The 19,820-nt window shown below is 36.3% G+C and overlaps 1 protein-coding gene and 1 long non-coding RNA gene across 3 annotated transcripts; both read left to right on the forward strand.

The window, feature by feature from the left end:
• Positions 1 to 12,485: 12,485 nt before the first annotated feature.
• On the forward strand, positions 12,486 to 13,725 carry LOC137742584 (uncharacterized). Its single transcript, XR_011069419.1, has 3 exons — positions 12,486 to 13,174; positions 13,290 to 13,354; positions 13,530 to 13,725. It is a non-coding gene; the product is annotated as an uncharacterized lncRNA (long non-coding RNA).
• Positions 13,726 to 13,849: 124 nt separating this feature from the next.
• On the forward strand, positions 13,850 to 18,130 carry LOC137742585 (phosphoenolpyruvate carboxykinase (ATP)-like). 2 transcript variants are annotated; one of them, XM_068482494.1, is made up of 11 exons: positions 13,850 to 13,930; positions 14,085 to 14,333; positions 14,432 to 14,526; positions 14,645 to 14,729; positions 15,234 to 15,287; positions 15,398 to 15,468; positions 15,583 to 15,756; positions 15,888 to 15,953; positions 16,106 to 16,153; positions 17,397 to 17,448; positions 17,865 to 18,130. In XM_068482494.1, exons 4-9 carry the CDS (start codon positions 14,653 to 14,655, stop codon positions 16,114 to 16,116), a joined length of 453 nt encoding a protein of 150 aa, XP_068338595.1. In that variant the 5' UTR covers positions 13,850 to 13,930; positions 14,085 to 14,333; positions 14,432 to 14,526; positions 14,645 to 14,652; the 3' UTR covers positions 16,117 to 16,153; positions 17,397 to 17,448; positions 17,865 to 18,130. The 2 variants fall into 2 exon arrangements, with proteins under 2 accessions (XP_068338595.1, XP_068338596.1); XM_068482495.1 differs by having other exon boundaries at positions 17,877 to 18,130.
• The last annotated feature ends 1,690 nt before the right edge of the window (positions 18,131 to 19,820 follow it).

The raw sequence follows: 19,820 nt of genomic DNA on the forward strand, positions 1-19,820 counted from the left end.
CAATTCATAGGTAATCACGATAAGGGATTTCAAATCCCAAAGTTAGGGAAATAGACAAAAATAAGACATTTTCTTAATCTTGGGATAGAAATAGGACAACTCGGCCATGCACAAGTCATGCACCTCATGCAAAACAGAAATTACTTAAATACCCACATAGATATACTAAAAATCATCAGCCTATTGCATCACTTTTTTCATTTGGAAGAGAGGGATGTCGAGAGACCTTTGTGAGCACTGAATTTCTGGTTGAGCTTAGATTTCGAAGAGATGGAAGTCCAAAAAGAGGTGAGAAGAGTGAGATGGAGTTTGGGTTGACCTCATACCTCTAATTTCGAACAAAGGGATGAGAAAAAGAGTTGAGAAGAATAAGCTGGGTTTTGTCCCATATTTTCTGTTGTGGCTTGAAAGTTCCATTTTTTTGGCGACTAAAGCTTCGACAGGCATAGTAAGGTAGGGTGTTTAGTTCTAAGTTTCTACATCAATGATTTATGGAATAAATGAGTTGTTTATAAGATGAATTAATACTTAGAAGTTAAATTAAGGTTTGTGTTTCATGTTAAGGCCTATGGGTTGTGGAATAAACTTTACTTTTTGACGTGCTACAAAAATGGGATGGAACAATTTCTAGTTTAAGTGTTCAATTGCAAAAATTTGTGAAATTTTTTTCGTAATGTGCATGTGGTGTGCATATGGTGTGCACAAATACAACTTAATATGAGAAGCATGAATTTTCACTAGTTATAATGCACATATGTTGGGCCCTGGAATTTAGCGAGTATGACCACACCCTGGTTGGGCTCGGTGAAAAAAAAATTAAGAAAAAGATTAGAGGACATTAAGGGTCATGCTTGTCTATGAAATAACAATAACGAGTATCTTGTTTTCCACGTGCACGGTTAAGCGATGGTTGATATACGTAACAAGACTTTTCAAACTACCACTGTAACCTTATCTACGTAACGATTATGTTTTAAGTGTATCCACTATACCATTAAGTTGCCGTTAAAGTTTCTTATTCATGCGAAAAGTAGCTCATTGCTCAATCTTCAATTTTGTGCATATCATGTGCATGTATTGTGCATATAATGAGCATGTGTGTATGTATAGTGTATATAGTGGTGACATCACAAGTGACGACGTCATTTTTCTAATTTCAAAGAGAGAGTTGTGAGCTCTAGGTTTTTGGGTTAGCTCAGATCTATTAGCATATCATGTAAATGTCATGTTCTAGTCAAAGATTTATAAACTACAAATCTCTAAGGGATTTCTAGAATCTAGTGTAACGACCCAAAATTTCTAATTCGGAAGCTAATTACTTAGATAGGCCCCAAATTCATTTTCTTAGCAAATTTCACTAAAAGATTAATCTCAGGTATTTTATTATGGCTGCATCTAACCTTCTCGTTAGATTGCCTACGTACCTTACTAAGGGATTAAGCCATTAGTAGTTCACATTACGCTTCTAGAACAACATACTAAAATTTCATTTCGATCCAATGATCGGACCTCCGCCAATCACAACATTAGAGTGGCGGTCGACGTTTTAATTTACTAACTTGCAAATCCAATTCGGGAAAATCCGTACGTCGGATTCCTGATCTGTAAGTTCTTAAGGTCCTCAAATATTATGTACTATAATGTCTCAAAGTTTGGTGACGATCCAATGGTTGAATGGTTGTCAATTACGAAAAATCGTACGATGGTACAATTATCCAAAAATTTGAATATTCAAATCATCGCATCAAATTTCAACGAACAGACTTTGGATATGGGCTCAGGACATCAAGGATGTCCCATTGACCAAAATCCATGTAAACAAATTCTCCCCCTCGCGTCGCTACATACGCCGCCGCGCGTGGTGGTTTCTGGCGACTGGAAACCTACTTTTTCGTCGAACTCCAAATTCTACGAAAATTTACAAGAAGATAAAGCTCAACAAGAGGAACAAGTTTTATACCTTTAACAAAGTCCAAAAGTGGACGGAAGAGGGTCAATTTCATTGATAAAACCAGCGGGTGCCTAAAGCTTCCCGATGTTGATTCGTCACCCACGGTGGTCTAACAGGATCAAAGCTAGTCGGGATTTACTCCTGGGATGATGGGCTACAAAACCCAGGTGGTGGCATTGGCCATCGCTTTGCTTATTCATCGAAAAAATGAAAAGGGTGGTCGAAGCACCATTGGTTTTCATCGGTTTTTATGGCCTCATACCGCCACATATGGTGGCTTATCAAGGTGGTTCTTGGTTGGATTTTGTAGAAGAGAGTGAGAGCTTCAAGACTAGGTCACGAATTGGGTTGGGGTTTCTGGGCCTTTTGGGTCAGTTTTCCTCTTTCTGGAAACTTCCTAATTTTGGTTGTCTAATTATAGAGACTTACTACTAATAGTAAGTCCACTTGTCTAAAAGGTTTCACTACTTCCGAGGCTCGTAACTTCTCCATTCTAACTTGGAATTAAGATCCGTTTGCACCTACATGCTTGTAGGGTCGTCCTCTATTCAAATATATCAAGAATTACGATAACCAAATAGGGCATTTTTCGTCATTCCCCACTTAACGAAAAATTATACGACATAATTAATTGGGTAAATCGCTGTTTACTACTCTCAAGTTTCGTGGTTTTCAACATTTATTACATGAAGTTTTTTTCGTCCCAGAGTCATACCTAAAGTGTTAATTTTGGGACAGTCTCATACATCCGTTAGTGTGGCTATTAAGTCTTCCGTTAACTGATGACGTGACACCCACGTGGACAATGATTAGGCGCTGTGTGTCATTAAAAAATTAAAAAAAAACTTAAACTATTAAAATAATTAATTAAATAAAAGTTAAAAAAAAAAAGAAAAAATTATTCCCCAGATCCCCTTCCCCACCCTGATCCCCTTCCCTTTTCCCTCTGCACCTCTGCACATCCGCTCTCACCTTCACTCTCCATTCTTTCTCTCTCTCACTCTCTGCTCTCTCACTTACTCTCACTTTCCGCTCTCACTCCCCAGATCCCTCTGCACCTCTACATATCCATCATTCTCCAGATCTCTTTTGTCTTCCCCACCCCGAGTGACTTGTTGTGACACGTGTGACGATAAAGGCCTTTCTGTGGAAGAGAGGGTCGCCGTGCTTCCATCCGAGGACGAGGGACTTGTCGGGTTCTTGGAAAGGTTGTGAGAGTTGAGGATGGTGCAGACGGTGTTAAGTTCTTGGATGGTGAAGGGGTCGAGAGGGTGGTGGGGGTGTCGGAGTTGTGGTCTTTGAGGCGGGGCGTTGGGATAGGAGGTTTGGATTGGATGCGGTATTTGGAGGAGCACTAGGCGGATTTTGTTGTGCAGTCAATGAGGTTGAAGACGTATGGGCGGCGCGTAAGGGAGGTGGGACCAAGTGAAGATGAGGACTAGGCCTATGCAGAGGTAAAGGGAGAAAAAAAACGTAGGAATCTCCGATTGTCCATGTATTCTGTGTTTCAGAGTTTGAGGGATGGGGAAAGATGGATGTGCAGAGGTGCAGGGGGAGAAGAGAGAGGAGTCGAGGTGGGGAAGACAAAGGGGATCTGGGGAATATTTTTTTATTTTTAGTTTTATTTAATTAATTATTTTAATAGTTTATTTTTTTTAAATATTTTTAATGACATGTGGCGCCCAGTCGTTGTCCACGTGGGCGCCACATCATCAGTTAACGGAAGACTTAACAGCCAGATTAACAGATGTATGAGACTGTCCCAAAATTAACATTTTAGGTATGACCCTAGGACGAAACATGTACTAAATGTTGAAAACCACGAAAATTAAGAGTAGTAAACAGAGATTTGCCCTAATTAATTCTTAATCCGGAAGCGGGATTTCACATTTTCCCCATTCGAATTTCATAACCATAAATCGATCTATTTCTGATTTCCTCCACCTAAACATTAACATGAATATCCACATAATTTCTAAAATTTTCAAGGTATTACATTCGACCCCCATTAAAATAAATCTCGTCCTCGAGATTTCTACCCTTGAAAAACGAAAAAGGAATTAGAGCTAATTCCACCATTCCGTTTTTAGTGAATAAAATCATAACCTAAATCTACGATTTTATTCAAGCTCAAAATAAATAATTCAACGAATCAAGTATCATGATTCTCACACATATCTCAGATTTCCAGCCACATTAATTGGTGGAAAATTTTCAAAAATTCTAGCCACACACGTTGGCAAAATAAATATCACATCAAGCCATAATTCACATTGGAAAAATAAATATCACAATCATTGGTAAACTACTTACCATCATTGGATATATGCAGCCGTCACCATGATTCTTCCTTGAAATTTCTAGCCACAATCACTGGCAATATCAACATCAGAAAATTTTGCCATTTTCATTATTGACAAACAAATATCATAAATTCAAACCATAGCCCTCATCGGCCAAATAATTATCAAAATACCAAGCCATAATCATAAGTGGCTAAGTGCATGTCCCAATTTCAAGCCAAAACCACTCAAATTGGCAAATCAAATATAAGAAATTCCCACCAAATCATTGGAAATTCAAATCACAATCACTGATAAAATCACTTACCATTATTAGTTATACACAGCCGTCACCACGATTCACCTTCAGAATTCGTGTGCCAACATAATCCAACCTGATCACCGGTCCCGCGGTAGATTACCCTCTCTTCAATCTAACCACAAGAGCACGAAGTAGGGTAACGAGATTTTCCATTTAATCCTACACCTCAGAACCAAGTACCCTCCCCTACAGGATATGGTACAAGTCTGACCGTGTAGGCCTCCAAAGGTTTAGGGGATCGAAACCCAAGGCAGTGCATGGTGCCCCTCACTCCTAGTAACTCTCAATCTAGGAGTGTCCATTTCCAAAGGCCATACCATATAGACTATCTCGCAGGAGTAGCCTGACCATATAACACCCTTTGAAGGTTTAAGGGATCGAAACCCAGGGGAACTTCACAGTCCCTTTCACTCTTAGATCATCAAAATCATCCTGGGAACCTGCATTTACAATCCACAGGAACCTGTGCTCGCAACAACACACATGAGTAATCCATAATACATGTATGTAACTCACATATTCATAGAAATTATGAAATATGCAACCACAATGCAATCATAATTTCCACCAACTGGACTCCATAATCACAATGGAGTCACACCATATATATATATATATATATATATATATATATCACATGAATGCCAACTCATTCACCAAAATTGTGAATAATGCATTCACCATGCATGTCACATGAAAGCCACTTCATTCACAAAAATTTTGAGATAATGCATTCACAATGCACATGCAATTCACATAAGTGCCTTATGATGCATAAAACTGATGAAATATTGCAATATCACAGCAATCACATTTCACATCATCAAACACGATACTATATATAAATATATGTATATATATTCCCTCTTTTACTAGTGCGAGATTCAAAACACATATATATCTCACATTAATGCCACATTAATCATAGAAATTATGAATAATGCAAAATCAATGCAAATCAAAATTCACATAGCATATTGTTCACAAAATTTATGAAATAATGCATTCACATTGCGTATCATATTTCACAGCAATAATAATTCAAGAATATAACAAATTAGGAAGTACGATCGTTCGCTCTGATACCAATTTTGTAACGACCCGAAATTTCTAATTCGGAAGCCAATTACTTAGATAGGCCCCAAATTCATTTTCTTAGCAAATTTCACTAAAAGATTAATCTCAGGTATTTTATTATGGCAGCATCAAACCTTCTCGTTAGACTGCCTACGTACCTTACTAAGGGATCAAGCCATTCGTGGTTCACATTACGCTTCTAGAACAACATACTAAAATTTCATTTCAATCCAATGGTCAGATCTCCGCCAATCACAGCATTCAAGTGGCGGTCGACATTTTAATTTACTAACTTGCAAATCCAATTCGGGAAAATTCGTACGTCGGATTCCTGATCCGTAAGTTCCTAAGGTCCTCAAATATTAGGTACTATAATGTCTCAAAGTTTAGTGACGATCCAACGGTTGAATTGTCATCAATTACGAAAAATCGTACGACGGTACAATTATCCAAAAATTTGTATATTCGAATCATCGCATCAAATTTCAACGAACGGACCTTGGATATGGGATCAGGACATCAAGGATGTCCTGCTGACCAAAATCCACGTAAACAAATTCTCCCCACATGCCACCACACCCGCCGCCTCGGGTGGTGGTTTCTGGTGACCGGAAACCCACGTTTTCGTCGAACTCCAAATTCTACCAAAATTTACAAGAAGATAGAGCTCAACAAGAGTAACAAGTTTTATACCTGCCGCGAAGTCCAAAAGTGGACGGAAGAGGGTCAATTCCACTAATAAAATCGGCAGGTGCCTAAAGCTTTCCGGTGTTGATTCGTCTCCCACGATGGTCCAAAGGGATCAAAGATGGTCAGGATTTACTACCGGGATGATGGGCTACAAAATCCAAATGGTGGCATCGACTATCGCTTTGCCGATTCACTGGAAAAATGAAAAGGGTGGCCAGAGCACCACTGGTTTTCATCGGTTTTTATGGCCTCACACCGCCACATACTGTGGCTAATCAAGGTGTTTCTTGGTTGGATTTTGTAGAGGGGAGTGAGAGCTTCATGATGGTGGTGGTGGCGTTGAAAAACTCCACCGGAGTTGGCCGGAATTGGCATCAAAAAATGGGATGTCGCGGGAGTCAACTGGGTCACGAATTGGGTTGGGGTTTCTGGGCCTTTTGGATCAGTTTTCCTCTTTCTAGAAACTTCATAATTTTGGTTGTCTAATTATAGAGAGTTACTATACTATTCCACGTGTCAAAAAGGTCTCATTACTTCTGAGGCTCGTAATTTCTCCGTTCTAACTCGGAATTAAGATCCGTTTGCACCTACACGCTCGTAGGGTCGTCCTCTATTCAAATATATCAAGAATTACGATAAAATATATGAGGAGAAAATACGTCCTCGTATAGTTACGCTAAACGAATAGGGCACTTTTCATCATTCCCCACTTAACAAAAAATTATACAACATAATTAATTCTTAATCCGGAAGTGGGATTTCACATTTTCCCCTTTCGAATTTCATAACCATAAATCGATCTATTTCTGATTTCATCCACCTAAACAATAACATGAATATCCACATAATTTCTAAAATTTTGAGGGTATTACATCTAGGCCCCAACATATCCTCCAACGCTGCCAATTGCATAATGCATGTCCACCAAAAAATCGATCTCGTTGCACGTATTGATACATATAACAAATTTGGGATTTTTTTCGAACTTCGAGGTAAAAGGAGTTCATCTGTAGAGGAGAGAGAGAGAGAGAGAGATTGCAACAGAAAAAATAGTGTCTTTAGTTTTCATAATGGATTTTCTTTCAAATTTGAAAAAAAATTAGACTGCAAATTGGTTTGGACCCAAATGGGTTTTGAATGGGATTTCGAATTTGGGGAAGAAGATGATGATTTGAGGAAGAAATTCTCAATCTGCAACTGCAAGTGATAAATGTGTTCATTTATCAAAAGGGCCAATCAACAAACACCAACTATCTCCAAATAAATCAAATCTTCCAACTAGGTTACAAAGAAGCAAAATTTGGTTGTTGTATGAATTTCAGAAAAATTAGAGGAGGGGGAGGGAGGCAGAGAGAGAGAGAAAGAGTAAAGACGGAGTAGAGAGAGGGAGAAATCAGAAAATGGAAGGAAATAACTCATTTATATACGAGGGCAATTTGGTCATTTCAAGGTGTAGAAATTTTTTTATTTATTTCCAATTGTTGTGCATGGAGTGTACATGTTGTGTGCATATTAAAAAAAATTCTATTTATGTCTCATGATTAAGAAAATGCCTATTTTGTCTATTTCCCAATTAAAATTAAATGTGGGTCCCACCACTTAATTATAGCAATAGGGTAGGAAATGTATTGAATTTATTTCTTTTAAACATAACTAAATCATATGGACTTCGAATTTGGTTCCACTCGTGCCCACACGATGACGACCACTACTAGAAACGTGTGTGTGTCTTTGGGTCAAGCCCAAATAATACTTAGTTAGGCACGAGGCCTAATTAATAAAAGGGTGACTTTGGATGCGGTCCCTAGCTATCAATATTTTTTTATTGAAGCCTTGCTGGTTTTCAATTTTTGATCGAAGTTCCTGAAATTAATGTGATAATTTATTTCTATGTATGTTACTATATTTTTTAAATTAAAAATTGAAATTTATAGTTGTTTATATTAATGAGATTTTAAATAAAAACTCATAATTTGTGGGATTAAAAATATTAAAATATAAATTATACTATTGTGTGTGTGTGTGTGTGTGTGTAAACATGGGTACATTCATCAAAATTAACAAAAAAATTATTGTACCAAAACATGGGTACATTCTTCAAAACCACAAAAAAAAAAAAAATAATAAAAAAAAAATAAGGGGGAGGAGGGGGGGGGGATATTAGGCTTAATAACATTAGTAAATTTCTTCATCTAAACTTGACATGGATACATTCTCAAATCAAAAGAAAAGAATGTCCCCATATAAGTTAAAAAATGGAGTAGAGAAAAATTGAATAGATTTTAAATTAAAAAAAAGGGTACATTTTACATATAACAAATTGGTATATTTAAGAAAGGGTACATTTTAACATTAAAATTTGAAAAAAATTACATGAAGGGTGCATGTAAGATTAAAAAATTGAAGAATATTTTATAAAAAGCTAATGGCTACAAACTTATTCTAATTTTTTATTTATTTTGGAAATGTTTTGAATTGAAAATTAGTTAGGACTCTAATAAAGGTGTGAGTATTAAAATTCTATATCAATTATTAATTTTTATTTTAAAAAATTATGTAACTAACATGTTAATTCATCATTACATCTTGGATCAAAATCTAAAAACCAATATGATTTCAGTCAATGAACATTAGCAACTAGGGGCCAGCTACTAATTTTAACTTAATAAAATACTAACAGAGACAGGCCTACTTGCCCACTTGCTTAACGAACCCAACGAATAAATCATTGATATTACAATCTGCAACCCGTAATACTGGCAACTCACTGTTGTTTGTATAAACAAGTAATGGAATCCCGATGGTGCAAAATTATCATTTTGCCCCTCTTTGGAAAAAGAGCATAAATCGTCCAATTTACACCTCATTCATGCTCACGTGTTCTTAAGGACACGTACTACCTAGAAAGATGTGAAAATGGACAAAGAGTGATAAAGAATCAAATGTCCACTTAGGATTTCCACTTAGCCAACCAAGGGCATTTTTTGAAAATTTTCAATGCTAGGGAATAAAATATGATTAAATTTGGGACGGGATGTGATAGGTTATGATGAATTTGGATGCCCTAGGTCTTGTTTCTTATGTTTTCAATCTATTATTTTCATGTGTTAAATTTGATGCTTAATAATTTTCAGTTTAATTCAAATTTTCATTCCACAAAGCTTCTCAATTAGATTTGTTAAAATTTCTGTGGGAAGATATTCGTAATTAATTATTATATTATTATTTCATCGTATAGTTGTGAGCACTAATTTCGAGATTAATGAGGTTAATTTGTGTTATTTTTGGAAAAGAAGATACTTTAGATATTTAAACAGTTAGATCTTAATTTTTTTTTAAAACAAATATCTAGTAATTAAAGGTTTTTTTTTTAATTAGCACCCCATATTAATATTTAATAATAATGAACCCATAAAATTTAGGTTTTAACCCAAAAACAGTTTTTCTCCTCCAACCCTTTTGAGTTAATTTAGCTTGATATTATTAAAGAATGAATTTAGAATAATTTTTTTCTTAATGTAACTTTTTACAAAAAAAAAATAAATAAAATTACGTAGACTATTCTAATCTATTCTAATCTAATTTTATGAACATTTTAACCTAAAAATATTTAGATTCTACTAAATATTGAAAAATGTGACAGCCCGTTCCTAATTTGAAGATTTTATTAAATTCTAAATGAGTGAATTGACAAAAACGCCCTTAGTCGCGAGATTATCAACTTTCGTTGACCATCATTACATGATGAGTTTTTATTTTACCATATTCTCGAAGTACTTGATGGTACAAACGTATAGGTGCAAGCGAAATCAAATTTAAAATTACGATGGAGATTTTACGGACTTACGAATATGAAACGCGATTTGGTAATTTTACATTTCGCAGGAGATATTTTCTGTTTCTCTTTTATGGCCTTGTCCCTTACACCTGTGTCTCCCTCGCTTTTTCCCCTTTTTTTTTTTTCTTTTGAAACACTCTCATCTCTCTCTTATTCTCCCCTATTATATTCACTCTCTCTCTATTCTTCAACTCTCTCATCTCTGTAAACACAGAGACTCGACAGCGGTCACCACTGCCTACCTCCTCTGGCAAGCTCCCCAGGAAATGCTAAACCACACCAGACCACCATGTCATATCCCCCTTTGTCTCTCTTGTGTTCTACACCTCTCTCCCTCAACCTCTCTGTCGTCTCTTTCACCCCTACAAACACTGGACAGCCATGAGGCTGAGATCATCATCATCGCCACTCCGGCGAACTCCAGACCACCACTGACTACCAGACTCTCTCCCACTTTCCTTACCTCATTCTCTCGTCCCTCCCTCTAAAAGTGCAGAGAAAACACATCATCGCCACAGCCATTTTCCTGGCAAAACTCCACTGTGCAACCATGGTAATTATCGAAATCCTTCAGATTTTTCCTTTCAAACATGATCTGGTACTGTTTGTAACCTCTATACTTGATTTGGAGGATAGTTGTTGCAGAAATGGCTAAGGGAGAGACTTCCCTAGATTATTGGAAACCTAGAACCGTGACCACCTGGCCACTTTTAGGCCATTTTTCCGGCCAACACATACCATAAATAGGCCCCACTTTGGCATATTTTTGTTCCATACATTTCTAGCTTCAAATTTGCTTTTGAATCATCGAGTTTGGTGAAGAATTAAGCATGGAATGAGCTCTCAAATTTAGTTAAAAAACCTGTAAAAATCTGAAAATCGCGATGACCGGCGCATGTATAGCGCGTGGCTGCCTATGTAGCCACCTTGTGGCGTCGCGTGCGGTGATGCATGGAGGAACTCGAGATTCCTCCTTAGGTTTCTCGACGTGCCGAATCCAAATCCGCCGACCGTTTTCTAAAATTCAACCATTTTAAAGTAGGTTCTTTATTAACCGTACTTTGTACAAAAACGTGTATATACGTTATATATTTATGTGAATGGTTTCGCTTCTAGGTGAAACGCATCGCAAGGATCTTTGATGTCTGGGGCCATTCTTTCACGTGTACATTCACATCGCACCGTAAGCTCACTTTAGATCCATTGTAGGTGCTAGTCTTGTCCTAGATTGCTATAGGTAATTAGGACTCGTATGTGATGCGCATAGCGTTAGTCTTCACGTGATTGTAGTACTATAGCATAAATCATTATTACACCCAATCCTGTTCATGTTGGAATATCTCTGCATGAACTCATGTGTCAGCATATGTCGATGAGAACTCGATATGATATGTTTATTTCTGTGAGATATTGTAATTAGTAGAAGTTATATGCTTATTTACGAATTGTTATGAAGTATTGCATTTTTTAGTTATTGCTGACTACGATAAGTACTTTCATGCTATACGTAGTATATTATATTTGGAAACTATACTTGTTTTACGGCGATGGGCTATTATGTTTTCAAAAAGGTTTCTACAAAGCTTTATTTTTAAGCCACTCACCCTTGTTTTTTCGCCCCTCCAGGATTTAGTGCCAATGTTCGTATCAACCAAGGATCTCTAGGAAACATTGATATCGGAGCTACTTCTGATGGTATAGTTTTTATTCTAATTTTACTATACTGTACTTATGCTCTGACATCATGTGTGAAATGAATCCATTCCCACCCATATGCGCACTGTTACATTTAGGCACTTTTAGGTTTAAATTTATTTACATTTTTTCACATCACTACACTTTATGGCTTCATCACCTTTTTTTGCCGACCAACAAAGCTAATTCGGAGTCCAAGTGGACATTTCAGATTGGGATGACAAAATCACTAAGCCGACACCGTAAAAATTGTGGAACACTATGAAGGAATATGAAACATATGAAATAATTTTTTTTAATTACTTTAACTGTTAGATTTAAATTTGGACTGTTAGATCTTTTTTTTTATCGTTGGATTTGACTATATTAGATCTTAGCAGTTGGATTCAATGAATTTATAAATATAAAATTAAAAAGAATACATGTATATGATGGCCAGCCCCATTAACCTGGAGGAATTACTTTAGTCTAAAGAAGGAGGCAAAATTGCACGGTAGAAATGAACAGTGTTTTGGACCACATTTCAGTTTATTTACAGGATTGCCACCCGGTTGCTTTTAACACACTTTCGTTTTATTTACACAATTGCCACTTAGGCTTAAGAACTGATTTTCAACCGTTCGCTGCATTTCAGCTTTTGACTCGGGGAGAGAGGGGAGGGGGATATCACGGCTGACAGATTGGAGAGAGACGATGACTCCCATTTTTAACTCGGAGACAGCTGGGTGTCGCTGTGTCGAGCGGAGAGAGGGGGACAGAGCGACTACAGAGCAGGGAGACACAGGGCCTGCATTTCAGCTTTGACTTGGGGAGAGAGAGGGGAAGGGGACATCATGGCTGACGAATTTGAGAGAGATAATGGCTCCCATTTTTTAGTCGGAGACAGCTGGGTGTCGCTGTGGCGAGCGGAGAGAGGGGGACAAAGAGACTACAGAGGAGGGAGACACAGGGCCTGACAGATTAGAGACGGATGGGAGCTACGGATTTGGACTGAGTGAGAGAAAGATTTTGCTAGCTCCTCTGCCAGGATCTATGGGATTTTCTCCCATTTTAGAGAGAGAGATGGACATGGAGAGAGATACAGAGCGGAAAGCATGGGTGTGTGTATTCTTTAGGGTTGACAGGTTACGAACAGAGTCGGTGATGAGGGGATGCCTCAGGGACGAATGGCAGGGTCTGGCCTTCATTTCTGTAGCTCGAGAGCTTCGGTGAGATGAAGGAGAGGAGCAGGGAGATGGGCTCGAGTTGGCGAACGACCGAAAAGATCTTCAGGGATTACAGTGATCGGAGAACCGACGCCGTCCACGATTTAACTAACGGTACTCCGATCTCTCTCTCTCTCTCTCTCACTCTCCTCCATTTCTCTCTCTTAATTTCCTTTTGGTTTTGGAAATCTCTGACCTTTTGGGTGATGTTGTTTTCTCATGTGGACAGAGAGAGAGGTCGAGCAAGGTTTCGTCCATTTCGGTCAACTTGGGCTACCCCCAACGTTTGGTAAGGTATCAATCTCTTCCTGGTTTTCACTTTGATTTTTTTTATGGAAGGTATGAGATTTCTTCAATCATACAATCAGCTTGCGCTTAATTATTCTTTCACTATATTTCACTGTTGTAGTCCTCAAATGACACAATAAAAATCCCAAGAAAAATTTTCTCACTCTGTAATTTCCCTCAGATCCCTCGCCGATCTCTTCTCTCGCCTATGTCGTCTTACTCCACCGTTCACGTCAGGAAGGCCCGTGCGTGGTTTTTTGGGTGGGGATTTCAGATTTTAAGGGGGAGAGAGGCTGTGCTTCGTTTCAATTGGGCCAAGCCTCTATCTGCAAATCGAGGCCCCGGTGAAGCATAAGCATTACAGGCCTGCAGTAAATTCTAGGTCACCTCCTCCGTCTCCGATAAGCTCTCCTATATACATAAGTATTAAAAGAACAATTTCCAATATTTAATTTCACCATTTTTTCACACTTCCAGTTGATTGTCCCTTGAATTTGTAGGGAAAGAAGAAGGAAATGTCGCGAGGTACGTCACCAGGTCACAAGCTGTCAAGCAGCTTCAAGTCAGTCTTCCCCTCTTCAGGTCTGTCTTTGGTATTCAAGTTGTAATTTCTGTATTTTCACATGATTTATGTAATTTATGTTAATCTAGGGTTTAGGGTTTGTGCATTATTCGGATTTATCGGTTGAATTATTGATGATTGCTTAATATATGTGCATGTTGTTGGAAATTATAGAAAATTGTGTATTCTAAAGGGCGTGTTCCCTTGGGAGCTGAAGAAAAAGGTGAAAGGAAATCACCATACCTATTATTACTTGAAGGATGTTTCTTTCGTTCAGCATGAACCGCTACTCGAGTAGTTGAGAGAGATAAAAGCATACGAAAGAAAAGTAAAGAGAGCCGATGCAAAGAAGAACAAGGAACGAGCTGCTCTCCTGAAAGAAAGAAGACCCACTTACAAATTAGATAGAATTATTTTGCAGAGGTTTGTTGGGTTTTTCTTACTGTTAAAAAATTAGTTGCATGTCTGTTATTGTATGTAGGGTCTCTGACAGTTGTTGTTTGGTATGTTTGGAATTGCAGATATCCAAAATTCGTTGATGCACTTAGAGATATAGACGACTGCCTCAGCTATTGAGGACAGAATTGATGTCAAACGCATTCATAACGGTCGAAAGGTATATTTGAATTTTTCTAAAAAAAGGAGTTCTGAAGTATGAAATGATGCTTAGTTACTTCTAGGAGTTAATCGTTTCGTGGAATCTTCCCTTTATATTGGTGTTGCTTTCGTACCAGGTTGAGTCATGAATGACAAGCTTACATATCTTGGACTCATAAATTGCATAAAGTCTTTGTATCTGTTAAAGGCATATATTATCAGGTTTGGTTATGTACTGTACACTGCTTATCAAATCTTCAACTGTGCATTTTATGTTATTGTGTTATTTGGGTATGAATTCTTCCGTTGTTTGTCCATGCAAGTAGAGGTTAAGGGGAAAAAAGTCAGATGGTTGACCCCTCACCCTTTGCACCAAGTTTCGACTGATGATATTGATTATATTTCGTACTTTGTATTTCTTTTTGCCCGTTATCAACCTCTGTTCGATTCTGGAGTGGGAGTTTGATAAAGAATGTGACTTTGAGATGACAGAGTTTTTGAAATTGTGTTGTAGCCATATGTGAAGCTAAATGATGCAACCTTTGATCTCTCCCATCTGAATAAAGCTAAATTTTTGTATTAAAATGTTATAATATTCAAATGTATACTAAGTTTCTCGGTAGCCAAAACAGACCCTTTACATGATTTTGTCTAGAATTCATTTAAAGATTTAAAATTTCTCTTCACTCTGTTAATGGGTTTGATTTTTCCCTATCTGTTTTGCAGTTTGAGTCTACTGAGTTCTGCGGATTCACTCAATTGCAATCATCTCTTCTGCAAGTAATCTCTACCTTCATTATTATTCGCATATGAATGTTAGGTTTTATTTTGATGTATTAATACTTGGAATGTGCTTGATCATATTGCCAGTGTTTGCTTATTTTTTACAGCATTTGCACCGTGAAGTCAATGAAATCGGGTTCCATTTGTCCAGTTTATAAAATTCCATATCGACGCAGAGGTATGAATCATGATAATTTTATGTGTGCAATGATCAATTGGCGATGATACATCAATCTTTTATGTTTCAGTTTCTTTTGTGTTTGTGTAACTGATCCTAGGATGTTTGTTGCAGGCACTGGGAAGACGACTCTGTCTACGGATCATAATCGGTATCTAATTGGATTTGATGAGCACTGCTGGAGCAACAATGGTGTGTCAAACATTGAAGGTGGTTGCTATGCCAAGTGCATTGATTTGTCAAAGAACTGGGAACCAGATATTTGGAATGCTATCAAATTTGGGACTGGTACTTAACATCATGATTTAATTGAACATTCTACTTTAAAAATGACAGTTAGCGCGAAATGTTTATGTTCTGTGTCATGATTGGAGTGATATTTCAAATTCTTATCAAATATGGTTGCAAGTGTTTGTCAGTTTTGGAGAATGTTGTGATCGATGACCATAATCGAGAAGTTGATTACTCAGAGAAATCTGTTACTGGTAAGTAATTTAAATTTTGGGGTATTTAGTTGAAAGTTTAATTTTATAGTTTAGTTTAGTTTTTTATTTATTTATAATTTTGGTATTTTTTTTGTGTTTGATTATATTGAATTCGGATTGAACTTATGTTTGGGCTTGATATTTTCCTACAGGTTATGATTAAGGGAGCTTGAAATAGTAGTTGGATTTCATCGTCGTTGGTAAGGAAGACCTTCTCCCTTCTCATTTCCATGCTAATCATTCCAATTTTCATTTTTGTGTCCAATTCTAAATTTTAGAATCAGGGTTTAGATTAGAACCATGTGTTACACATTTGGGATTTTGACTACAGTTGGTATTTCATATTTTCCCTCTTTTTTTTTTTTAGAGACAATCAACTGTTATTAAGCTGTTTTGGTAGTGATTATAACTTCCTTTAGAAATAATGAATCAAGTGATAGAGAGATAAGCTAATCGAAACAGTTCAAATATGAAGGAAAAAAGGTTTTGCTTTTTTAAGGTTTCAATTTTTTTGAAGTTTGGAGGCTTATGTCAATCTATAACAATTGTTTGAATGGTTGTATCTAAGTATGCATTATACATTCAATTGAGCCGATGATGCATGTGTGCCAATGAATTTTGAAGAGTTCGGCTTGGTTTTCTCTCTTTGGTCTTTAACATGAAAGGTGAGGCACCTGTTCGTTGACTAATTGAGTCCCTTCTCCAAGTTTTTAGTATAGATTGGGTCGCTGTAATTTGCTTTTATGAGCACATCTGTGACTAAAGAAAATTTAAGCTATCAAGTTCCCAAAATGTCCAAGGATATATCAAGTTTAACAAGTCACGAACTGTGATCAATCGAAATGCAGTGAAATTAGGGATTTTACACTAAAAAACTCAGTTAACTTTATAGACCATAGGATTAGCATTCTGTTGCACATGTGAGTATCATTAACCTGCTCATTTTATTTTTCTGGATAAGAAACAAACTGTCATTGAAGGGAGAAGACACTGTACAAAAACAAAGTTTATGTAAGATTTATATACGTGAGATCTTTGCTGCCATAGTTTTTACTTGCTATATATATTGGGTCATAGTGGATAGCTGGGATAACCTCACAATAAGTATGTATTTTTCTTCTATATAATCAATTCTATAGCTGTTGTTTTTTCCTGATCCATATTTGTATTCTACATGTTATCTTTGTGACTGGCTTATCAAGTCACTAAGCAGCAAGCGGATGTGCTGTTTTTAATTTTAGTCAAATGGAACAAACTAATGGTCTAAGAGATTGCCTAAATGGATCCTAGAATGGTAAAAAATGCATAAAAGTTTGAAATAAATTGAGATCCAATATTATGAGTTGATTATCAGTACCATACATAAAACAAGGGAGTTCTTGATTCAAAGGTGAACCATTCCATGAAATTATGATATTCTGAACAATGAATTTGTGTTTTCAGTTAAACAAGAAGCTAAAGCGTAATCAAAGGATTTGTTGACCTATTGTGGAAGGTGAGATGCCAACTTTGTTTCCCAATGCTTATCTTTTATGGAAATTTTAATATTTTATATTTTGAAACTCTAAACTGATTGTCCTTCATGTGTTTTATGTAAATAGTGACATATCTATGCACAAATGATTACAATCAGTTCATCGAAATCTTGGTTATTTAAATTCTTAAGAGATGCCTATGTTGATTTGTGATTTTGTTGCCCCGTGTTTTACTTTGTTGGTTGGCAAGAAGCATGTTCAGTTGATTCAATTTATTCTTTTACTTTCTATGACAAAGCAATCCTTTGCAGTCCTTTGGTATCAAGGTTTTTTTTTTTTTCCGTATAAATCTGGTGCCCTACATGCAATTACATATGCGTGAGAGACTTTTTAAATTAGACGCACTACACACTTCTTACGAATTTTATAACGTCAGATTCTCATTCAGTTGCTGTTTTAAATTTGGGCTTCCGTTTGGTTGAGCAATCTTTTCTCCAAAAGGTAACATTGTTTCTAATGCCTAATCAAATTTTGATTTCTTGGGTCATTACAATTTATGTAGTTTTGTAAAGAGAAATTTTTTACAATTGCAAACAACTGCCAGATTTTATTTTGAATTCCGAATATGCCAATAGAACCATATAATTATAATAGTTGGGCAGTTACCGTAAATCTTTTCTTGACGTTTTTTAATGGATATATTAGGGGGATGGACAGAAGTCCCCGGCAGCAATCTCTTTGTGATCATTGCTGGGATAATATCTTGGTCATTTTGAGTTCGGATTCAGCTAGCATGTGGTAAGCGTTTCTTTTCCGATTACTTTCATTTGTTTATTTGTGAATCAATAACTTTTTAAGGAATAATGAATGTCACAATTGCTGATAAATTGATACTTTGTTCGGAGCTTGAATTGTAGATTTGTGCAAGCTATCCATATATGGATCAATGCTATGGACTCTTCTCAACTTATGGACCTCAAATTTCAGTGCGTCTTCCATCATCTATCCTACCTGACTATGTATGGAGCTATTACATTTGCAATCATATTAATTCCTTGAAAACAATATTTATATTTCTCTGTAAACTGCTGATTTTGTAATATACTGTCGTTTCCTTGCTGATACAAAGTAGTCTCAATCTTCTGAGGGAGAGAGGTGTTGGGTGCCTGAGACGAGGGGTTTCAGGTTAGGGAACCAAAACGTTCAGTTTCGTCCTATTCATTGTACAATGACTTTTCATGTCAACTCAGTTGAATGTATATAAAAACGAAGCTGCATATCTTACTAACTTCATTCACTCACCTATCCCTCTTTTCATTTATGATTGTGTTAAATTTATTCAGGTAAAATGTATAATATTCATGCAATTCAAGGTGATGCATTCAAGTCCCGTAGCAACGCGCGGACACATTTTCTAGTCTTAATCTAAATTTGTTCCATAAATGAGTTTTGGGTTAAAACTCATATTTGCCCTAAGAATTAGAGCAAGTTGTTAAGTTCAGGACCTAAAATTTGAGTTTTACTACAAGGGTTGGAGTAGGTCTAATATGCAATGACAATTTCCACCTTATAAGGTTTAAAAAAAGGGAGTTTTAACGAAAAGCCCATGGTACTGTTCACTTTAATGAAAAACCACATTTTTACACTAAAAAGTTAAACATGATACTATTTACTTTACCCTTTATTTTGTCCTGATCGTTAAAACTCAAAGTTTTCAAGTCATTTTCATTAGTTTTCCTTTAAAAAAAAATACTAAATACATCCCAAATCACTTTTAACATGTATTTCACAAAATTATTTATCTTCTTTAACTCTCTAAACCATTCTCACTCTCCATTATAGAACAAAAGTCTAACTAATGAAACTACAAACACATTGATTGAAAAAAATTATTTTTGATGAATAGAACTTCGAAGCTTCGCCTTATTCAAAATGTACCGTTAGAGGTGGATAAAGGTTAAACTTCATTGGTGTCAAATTACAATCCTCACCTTCTTTCTCAAAGAAGATAATGGTGATGCTTTTTCACATAATCATGTTCTAAAATTTGATGATAATGGTGAGGTGTATGAGTATGATATGTGATGCATAAAATATCATTTAGTGTGCATCTGAAGGGCAATACTTTATACTGTCGAATTAATATAATAAGCCTAATTAAAACACAAAAAACCAAATATTCTGAAAGACGATTGAGTATTTAATTTTTTCATTTTGTTTTTTGTCAGACGGTCAGCTTTTTAGTTTTTACCAATGGTATACTATTCTCTTTGGATTTTCTTTGTGAAAATCCGAAGGATTAATTAATTGAATTTGTTTATCGTACATCATTTAATTAAAAATTATTTTAAATTTTAAATTTAAAATTAAATATAAATAATACTTAATGAAA

Source organism: Pyrus communis, chromosome 8 (genome assembly GCF_963583255.1).
Source record: "Pyrus communis chromosome 8, drPyrComm1.1, whole genome shotgun sequence".
NCBI classification, from domain to species: Eukaryota; Viridiplantae; Streptophyta; class Magnoliopsida; order Rosales; family Rosaceae; genus Pyrus; species Pyrus communis.

What these genes read in the sequence shown, in the direction of transcription:
- LOC137742585 (XM_068482494.1), top strand. Translation starts at nt 14,653, where the DNA reads ATGAATGACAAGCTTACATATCTTGGACTCATAAATTGCATAAAGTCT. An exon ending in AATTCCATATCGACGCAGAG is followed by an intron (nt 15,469 to 15,582) that starts GTATGAATCATG and finishes TGTTTGTTGCAG; the next exon opens with GCACTGGGAAGACGACTCTG. An exon ending in TGCTATCAAATTTGGGACTG is followed by an intron (nt 15,757 to 15,887) that starts GTACTTAACATC and finishes AGTGTTTGTCAG; the next exon opens with TTTTGGAGAATGTTGTGATC.